The 9,080-nt window shown below is 44.0% G+C and overlaps 1 protein-coding gene across 2 annotated transcripts in view; it reads right to left on the bottom strand.

The window, feature by feature from the left end:
* Positions 1 to 227: 227 nt before the first annotated feature.
* The window catches only part of SPECC1 (sperm antigen with calponin homology and coiled-coil domains 1), a 66,751-nt gene continuing 57,898 nt past the window's right edge, over positions 228 to 9,080 (bottom strand). For both annotated transcript variants that reach the window (XM_063402707.1, XM_063402709.1), the window contains 3 exons: positions 6,357 to 6,473; positions 5,772 to 5,831; positions 228 to 5,036 (listed from right to left, as the gene is read on the bottom strand). In XM_063402707.1, the coding sequence (XP_063258777.1) occupies positions 4,947 to 5,036; positions 5,772 to 5,831; positions 6,357 to 6,473 (267 nt within the window). In that variant the 3' untranslated portion in view covers positions 228 to 4,946. The remainder of the gene's footprint in view (positions 5,037 to 5,771; positions 5,832 to 6,356; positions 6,474 to 9,080) is intronic.

The raw sequence follows: 9,080 nt of genomic DNA, 5'->3' as shown, positions 1-9,080 counted from the left end.
AGAAGACTCCAAGGGATGTTTCTGGCACTGTGCAAACACTGCTCATCCTCTGCAATGTTCTGTCACTGCCTTCCAGGTGCTTTGAACTCTGGGAGCTGTAACTCATCTCACCTTCCAGATTGCTCAGAGCCCCATCCAAACTGGCCTTGAACACTTCCAGGGATGGGAGATTTTGGAGACTTTGGATTTTGTACTGTATGTAGGTAACTGAAACATTTCAACGAACCTCAGAAACAGAAAAAGATTTATTAGAAATATTACACAGATTTTTGCATCATACATTTTAATAATGTTAATATTTAAATATTAGCATGTCCAAATCTGCAATGCTTAGTATGTACATTCTAATGTGCTCTTTGTATAAATTAGATTACGATGTAACATCTGTACCCAACAGGGAAAGCTAAAACTGTCAGAGGTGATCATCCCGTATGACAAACTCAAGCCTGGACCAAGAGTCAATAAAAACATTGTGTCCAGCTCTGCCCAATGGGACTTGGCACACGTGCAAGTCAAAAATTGAGAGACCATCAGTTGAGAAAAAAAAAGTTACTTGCAGTTCAGTGAGAAGCTGGTTCTGCACCTTGTCGGTGAGCGAGCGTCGATGGCACTGGAGTTGGTACAAACCAACATAGCTGAGCATAGTAGAACTTATTGCTGGGTTTAAAAATGTCTCAATGCTCCATGCCCTGAGTCTTTTTAGGCAAAAAGCCCTCTTGTGACAGGAAAATGCATAATCTCATCCCATACAGCCCCTGCCTGTGAGCAGATGCACAAAGCTTCAGCCTTGCCAAGAGCTGGCCCAGTCAGATCCTTGCTGCTGGCACCCCCAGCACAGCAGGATGAGGGAGGTATGAACAAACCAACAAGCCCAGGCTCGTGTGGTCATTGTCAAAGAAGGGGGAAAGTCAGGGAAGCCAAAAGGTGGAGTTTTGAGGAGTTCCAGGTCAGGAATTAAACTGGGAATAACCAATCATTCTGCCCGCTTGCATTTGGTGCGGATAGAAAACTTGCACAGAACTGGTTGCACATACAAAACAAGAGAGAAAACCTGTAAAAACCAACTTCAGATCATAGAAATGAAATTGCCAAAACTCAAAGGGGCCCTGCTTAAGCCCCAAATCCCTCTGCTTAGAACGGCTGCCTTGCTGCAGTGCAGGAAGGACCAGGAACTCTTTGTCCCCTTCGTGTTGCCACGACTGTCACGGGCACAGAAGGGGAGCCTGGCAAAGGCAGCCCCTGTGCTGTGTTCTCTCCTCATCTGCTCAGACCCCCCAGGCTGCACTCTTAGGAGGAATGTCCCTCAACCTGACAGCCCACACAGATTCTCTGACGTCCTTTGCTGTCAAAGAGCCCCAGCTGTGTCTGTCCCCTGTCCCTCTCCTCACATGCTGGGCTCTCCCTGTCTCACCAGGAACTTTCTGAAAAAGCTCCTCAGCCCTTTTAGAAAACCTCCTCACAGGGCTGACTCTGGGCTCGCTCCTCACACCTCTGTACCTTCCCAAGCCATGAAACAATGTGCACCTTCTCTGTGTCACCTGAAATCCCAGGAGCCAGGCTGCACCTCGCACACTCAAATCTCCTTTCTGACACTACAGTACAACAGCCACACGCTGCCACATCCCTGCATGGACTGGCACTGAAACCCCTTCCTGACCCTTCTTCTCACATGCTCATCCCAAATCAGCTCCTTGGTTCCCTGCAGTCCCACAGACTCCCCAGGCACACCCAGGGGCAGGGGCAGGTGGTGCCTGTGAGTGACAATTCAGAGAGCAGGGGACAAGATTTATCTGCCTGCACACCAGGGAAAGATCCATTACTCCTAAGAGGCAGAGTCAGAAAGGATTTAGGCAGTTCAGGCAAATCTACTGCTCAACACCATCCTTGTCATATCATCACATCCAGGACACTTTCAGAGAATTCTCAGGACTTCTATAAAGACTATCCATATACCCTCTTGCTTAACTTAACTAAATTCCCTAACTTTAAAGGCAGCTCGAGCTTTAATTCTGCAGCTCTGATCTGAGATGTCTCACAAGGGCCTGTGGAGTCTTTGAAAACCAGGCCAGTCTGCAGCATGTTGTGTAGGATAAATTTAAATTCGTATTGAAATTTTAAGGCAGCATGAAAAAACAGCAGCAACTTGTGAAAATCCAGGTCTAGAAATGTAACTGTGCAAGGTTTAAAAGGAAGACCCCCCAATATTGTAACAGTTAAATGAAAAAATATCCTTAGTTTTAAAAAAATCTGGAAAAGCATCTCTCAAAGTATCAAAATGAGATGTTTTGCAGGTTTGAGGACAGAACAGTAACACTGAAAAAAAGGTAAAACCAAGTATCTTCTTCCCTACTACAACTTTGTGTTCTAACTCCTAGCTATGTAAAAAAATTAGAAATATACCACTAGAATTGGATAGAATTATGCTACTGGAGGGCATGGGAGAGCAGGCTGCAAAGAGATGACAGAAACATTGTTTTGCACAAATATTTAGGAAAAAAAAAAGCTGCTGGATCCCACAGAATGGTCTGTTGGGGTATCATGAGCCTTGGAGAGACAGAGCAGTATCAGAAGAGCCCTGGGAGCAGGGGATGCTCTCACAGGAGGTAACACACACCCAGTGGACACTGAGCCACACTGGACACTCTTCCAGTGACCACAGGGTTAAAATTCCCCTTTTTTTTACATGATTTACTCTGCCTTTGAGATGTTTACCAGACACTGGGAATTAAAAGTGTTTTTCTCATCCCTGCAAGTGCCCAATCCAAAGCCCACTGAGGAATATGGAATTTTCTGTGCTGACTTCACTCCAGCTTTGAACTACAGCCTGCTGGAGAGAATTGGGCTCCCTGCCAAGGGACACCTCCAGGGAAAAGAGCTGCTGCATCCACGAGGCAACAGGGCTGTGCAGTGTAAGTGCCTCAAGGAACTTTGCTCAGCAGAGTTTTCCTCTTCCATCTTATCCTGTATCTGAGAGCAGGGAGAGCAACTCATCTTGGGTTCTCTGTGGACAGCAGGGTGTGCTGAGAAATCCTGGAGAGTGAATTCCACATAGGAAGGGCTCCTCTGCAAGAACTGCCTGTGGCAGCACTCACAGTGTGCAGGGGCACTGGCAGGGCACTTCCCTGTCCATTTTTATCACACAGCCTCTCCAAAGAGTGGAATTGGACTTTCCCAGAGGCAATGGATTAGAATAAATTTCAGACTAAAACCAAGAGCAAGTGATGATTTTCTCCTCCCCCAAAACTGCCTTCCTCCAGCATCCTCTCTGTTCTAAGCACTCCCTGGCCCTGGGCTCTACCATCTTTTCCTGAATCCTGTATTTTGCTGTGAGGACACCAAGTCTGAAATATGTTGTTTATTAATTTAATAGCATTACAAAGTAAAATCAAATCAAACAACAAAGCACTATGGGGAGCCAGAGGCTGAGATCAGCCACCTGCAAAGCCCTTGAAAGTCTGAAACCGATTTTATTCTGTGAAATCTCTCATTTCCATTTCATGAGCCTTTTTCCAGGAGGTAGGTGCAGTGAGCACTAGTGTTTTTTGCAAGAGAGAAATGATCCCTAGCTCCCTAGGACTAATGTCCACAAAGCATCAGGGTTAAGCACAGTAACTAAACACCAACTTTGTCCTACCAGCATGCCCTAAAGCAGCCAGGCAGCCTTTACATGCTCTCCCAGACCTGCTCCTAGAACAAATCCAGCAGCCTGTTGGATGCTTCCATCCTTGGAGACAAACACAAAAATGAACTTCATCAGGTGAAATGAGAGATCCAGAATAAAGGACATTTAGCAGTGTCTCAGACATTCTCCTAACAGCATTACTGAGGTGGGAAGCTGCTCTGTGGCACCTGATTTCCATGGCAGACGGGTTCCAGTTACGTTGTTTGTAATTTGTGGAGTGAATTTTGTGAGTGAATTTTGCACCTTCCATTGGTACTGATATATGGCTGTGTTCTTTACAGCATAACATCATTTCCAAGCCTGTACCAGTGCTCTGTGGGATGTATTTCATGGCCCAGGGCACAGGCTGGCACCAATGACATCGCTGTGCTGACCAGACAGCAGCAGCACAGAAGGAAGAAGTTACTCCACTCAATCCACAAAAAATCTGAGATGTCACTGTATTGCTCACCTGATTACTGTCACCTTCCAAACTAAAGCTATTAAATTGCATTTGCAATGTTCCTGTGATAGTTGTGCCTGCACAGTCAACCAGGAAACCAAGCTCTGGCTTCCCGGAGTAATCAAGTAATGAAGTTGGAGTCATTAACCTATTTTTCCTCAAAGAGATTGCTTCTGTTTGAGCTGAAATGAAGTCCCAGCACCTAACAGGATCTTTCAGAGTTATTTCACTAACTGGTGATGAACAGAGGGTGGTTTCTGAGTTACAAATGACCCTGTTACCATCCTGCTGGTTATGCTATGAGTAAATTAGTGCAGTTATTGGGTGAGATGTGTGACAGTAACTCCGGGTTCTACAACTTAAGTGTATCTGTCAAGGTGTTTTATAAAATATATGGAGGCAAGAAAACAACATGTACATGGGATGAGTTAAGCATGTTTTTGGCAAGAAGAGCATTTTTGTGAGCTTTTGTATTAATATTCATCTCCCAGCCTGCTTTGAGTGCCAGCATAGTCCACATTGACTCAAAACTTCTTTGTATAGCAGGTCTCCTGTCACGGCAAATGTTGCTAGCCCAAGGGATCCTCTTCAGAAATATCCCATGTGTGCTTGGAAACGCTTTGCAAGTAAACTTACCAATGGATTTGGTTTGCAAAGGTGGACAACAGGGAATTATTTGGTTGCAGTCCCAGATGGAATCAAAACTACGGAAGAGCTTAGGTTGGTTGTGGAAGAGGAGCAAGCAGGTTTTTAAAGTGATCGAGTGCATCTGTAGCATTCTTTGTTCTCTTCCCCACGTGTGTCCACCTCTTGCTCTGCAGCTCAGGTCTCAAAGTATTTGTAGATCTGGGCCACGTACTGCATGACGCTCTGCCAGTCGGGCCGGTCCGTGTACAGCATCTCGCTGAGCTCCTGCACGGACACAGCACCACGCTCAGGCAACCCTGCCACGGCTCCTCTGAGCCTGCTCAGCACCTCTGCTGCCACTCCAGAGCCCCTGAGAGCCACCTAGCTAAAGGGCCAGTGGAGTGATCCACTGGCCAAGTGCAATTCTGAAATCTGTTAATGCATCCTACAATCTAAAATGTTTCTTCCACCTGCAATCAAGCATCAGTTCTCTACATAACTTCATTTAATTCTGTGCTTCTGAATCTAGCTCATGAACCCCACAACAGTTTTCCCTTCATATTAAACTTTGCTCTGCCCTGTCTATAGTTAATTTTGGAAAAGGTTTTTTGCATAGTTTAACATCTTTCTGTTTCTTAAAGCACTAAAGCAAAAGGAAACAAAATGGTGTTTGTACACAAAATGGTGTTTGTACATTACATTAATGTAATGGTGTAATAGGGCACGTCTGTCCATAAAATTATGAATAATCTAGAGCTGGCATCCAAGAGAAGGACATAATCCATACCCGCATTTCAATACTGGATGATCTCTGGCAGTTCCTCCAAATTATATTTATTTTGTGATTCTACAAATCCTTTCTAGAAGTTCTCCTAACACCGAACTTCCTGATGGTGGTGCAGCCTTCCCCAGCACTGTGTGACACTTGGAGTGCAAGGCCACTGACTGGCCACATGGCAACAAGGAAAGATGCTGGAATGGTGTTTGCAGCAAATGTCCCTTTGCTAAAAGGTTACTCACCAGACTGGGTTTGATGCCCACACTTTCAGCAGCTTGAAATGCCAACAGCAGATTTCTCTTCTGTAAAAATAAAAGGCCAAAAGGATTAACATCAAAGCACTGTTCCTGAACCTTTCCTTGCATCTGGTTACCCAGTAAATTTAAATGAGCAGTTGTATTTGAAAACTAAACCCCTGGATTCCACACCTGCAGGCAGACTCCTTTTTGAGTCTTGCTCACTCACAAGTTCTTTGTCTTTGAACAGTTCATCTACTTCTGCCAGAGTGACACCCTATGTTTTTGACAAATAGGTTGTTGTGAAACTGGTTACAACCGGGAAAAAAACCCACTAAAATTCTGTCTTTACCATGAGTGAAAGGTTTCTGCAGAAGTTTTAATTAATAAAAGGCATTCTTGTACATAATATAATTTTTACTGTAACAGATGCTGTCTGTTTATTTGCAGCACTCACTGGACTCAGCCAACCTGTCACTGACTCTTCCCCAGCAGTCCCTGCATTTCTCTCTGGGAGTTCACTGTTGGTTTCCTTTCCCTCTTCATCCATTCTGTTCACTGTGAATTCTGCAAATGTACAGCACAACTTACCTTGTCCTGGCTGTTGAGCTCCTGGTAGGGAATATGTGCAGGCAAATATGTGTGCAGGAGAGCACAGAAGGCCAGCCCGTCACTCCAGCTGCTGCTGAAGTTGGTAATATCAATATTCTGTAAGAAAAAAATATGAGCCATCCTTCAACAGTGCTACACAACAACAACAATTTCCAAACAATAGTTTTTATGCAGCCACACAAGAAAAACTCCAGAGCTGAGCTAGAAATACCTGTGGTGACATTCCAAACACTGCCACCTCCAAAAAGAGGGAAGTGAGGAAGAAAAATTTGGCAGTTTATATGGACAAAAACCATCTTCTTTTTCCAGTTTTTAGACACTTGGATTGTTCTTTGCAAGCCTCATCTCTTACTATAAGGCTGCACTCAGGTGCACAGAGCAAGCCATGACAGCTGAGGTCCAGAACCATGGGGGTTACAGTGACTACAGAAACAGAAAATGGTATTTTAAAGTCAGCCCATCTGCAGAGAACTCCTTTAAAATACAAAATTTCTGGGCACACAGAGTGCATTCAGGGTTCCTCCCTGGATGCTCTCATGGGGCACAGCTGCAGTTAAAACAAGCCCATGGCCCAGTTCTGCTCCTGTGAACAAGGTGACCTTTCTGATGCTCCTGTTTGCACTGCCTGGCCATACCAGCACACTGAAGAATTCCCATGGCCAAGCCTTGCTGCTGTAGCAGCAGCTGTAGTTGCAAATAGCAGCTAAAACCAAAACTGACACAGAGCAGGAGCTGCTGGAGCAGGGAGGCTCCAGCACACAACAGAGCTGCACCATGTCCCACACTCCTGCAGGTTGGAGTCACCTCCAGCCCTTCTCAGCAGCCACATCTTCCTGTGTGCTCAGCTTCAGTTCACACTCCCTGCCCTTGCATTTTCTTTATTAAGCTATTTCCTGGTTTCTTTCAAGAGTCCCCCAAAGATAAGGTTTTTACTGCATCTCTCATACAGCAGCTGATGCAGACACACTAAAACCCAGACAGGAATTATTTCAGCACGTGCTCATTGCTTCTGATGCCTCGCTGATTAGTTATCCAACCTGGACTTGGTCCAGTCAGACAGGATTTCCAACTAGTAATAAATATCCATAACCAATTATGACTCAAATTGAAGCAGTAGAGAATATTTCAGGTTAAAAGACTTTGGCTGTAATAAATCTACAGCTCTAATGGGCTCAGAAAGCAGCTGACATCCCCACACTGCACCAGCCACCACGTTGTACTGGGCTCTGTTAACATCTGTCAGTGGAGATAATACAAAAATGAGGCACTGGCTGAACAGCATCACAAGAAAAAAATTTTTGATCTGAAAGCTGCTTTGGCATTGCCTATTCCATAAAGTTGCAACATGGAAGTCAGCTTTGTGTGTGTAGAATTGGCTGAGCTGGATTATTCTGCTTTCTTGAAGTTTTAGACAAACAAGTTCCTTTCTATTTATCAATCTGCAGTTAGTGGGAAAGGACTGACTGCCAAGTTAAAGAAGTGTTTTTACTGAGGCCAATATGTTTTATCAGCAAATAGCCTATCATCAAATGCCAATATTCTCATTTTATACTGTAGGATAGAAATGGAAAATGGAGGTTGTTCCTTCCTTTTCCCAGAGGTCATGGAAACAGGAACAAACAGAGCCTTACTTAACCAACAGGACTAGACAAAAAGGCAAAGCTTGTTTGTGTGGGAATGTTGTATCTATCCTCATTTTCATGATCCTATTATGAGGCATGTGAGATACAAAACTGCTCCTTCACACAGTATTTCACTATCCCAGAATCACTTTAATAATTTTACTTACCTTTCTAACTTTAAATACACCTAAAACTCTTCTCCTCTTCCCAAATCACAATGTCTACACATAAGAAGTGCTCATGTCTACATCAAAACCAAAAATCCTCACCTCCCCAACAGTGTTGTCCACCCAGTCATCCTCAGTTAACTTTTGGATCTAAGTCTTACAAACAAGCAAAAGTTCAAGGATGGGGTTCTGCTGACCATATCTGAACCACAGAGGAAATTTGCTGCAAAGTGGTTTGCCACAATCAACAGCCAAAACGAACTCAAATCTGAATTTTTGTCCTAAATGCAAAGCCAAAACGAACATTCAAAGGTTCAGCTCAACTGTTCAGTTCACAGTACAATAAAAAATACCTAGGCATACTCAAGCCCACTTAGTTCCATTTTTACATCTAACAAGAATCAGTGAATTTTATTTGTGTTTTTTTTTTCTCTAAACAAATGAATTTCCATTCCATACACAGTACAAACCCCTCTCCCTGGCAGTTCATCTTGGCTTCTGTGTTAGATAGGTTTCAGTTTGGTACATAAGGACATGGTAAATGAAAAATGATCTGTGTTTTGCTACACTGCAGCTTTATTTGTAGTACCTCCCCACTCCACCACACCAAGAGGAATTAAGTCAAAATAGAGACAACTCAGATTTCTCGGAAGATCTCTGGCTCCCCTGAAGCCATAAAAAAAAAAAAAAAAAAAAAAAAAAAAAAAAAAGGAAAACAATTTAGGGAATGAACACCTCGGAAACTATTCCCTTCTCTTGATTATTTTGGCAGCAGATCCTGTCTCAGTCTTGCTGCCACACCTCTCTCCCTATTCCCCAGCACACAGCCCCTGAATATACTGAATATATGGGAGCTATTTGTGTCCATGCTGGTTGTTATGCACAATGCCAAGCTGCAGGAGGGTGAGCTCTGT

The sequence above is a fragment of the Prinia subflava genome, chromosome 8 (assembly GCF_021018805.1).
Source record: "Prinia subflava isolate CZ2003 ecotype Zambia chromosome 8, Cam_Psub_1.2, whole genome shotgun sequence".
NCBI lineage: Eukaryota > Metazoa > Chordata > Aves > Passeriformes > Cisticolidae > Prinia > Prinia subflava.
The sequence above is the reverse complement of the archived record's forward strand: the minus strand, read 5'-3'. Positions and strand labels throughout refer to the sequence as shown.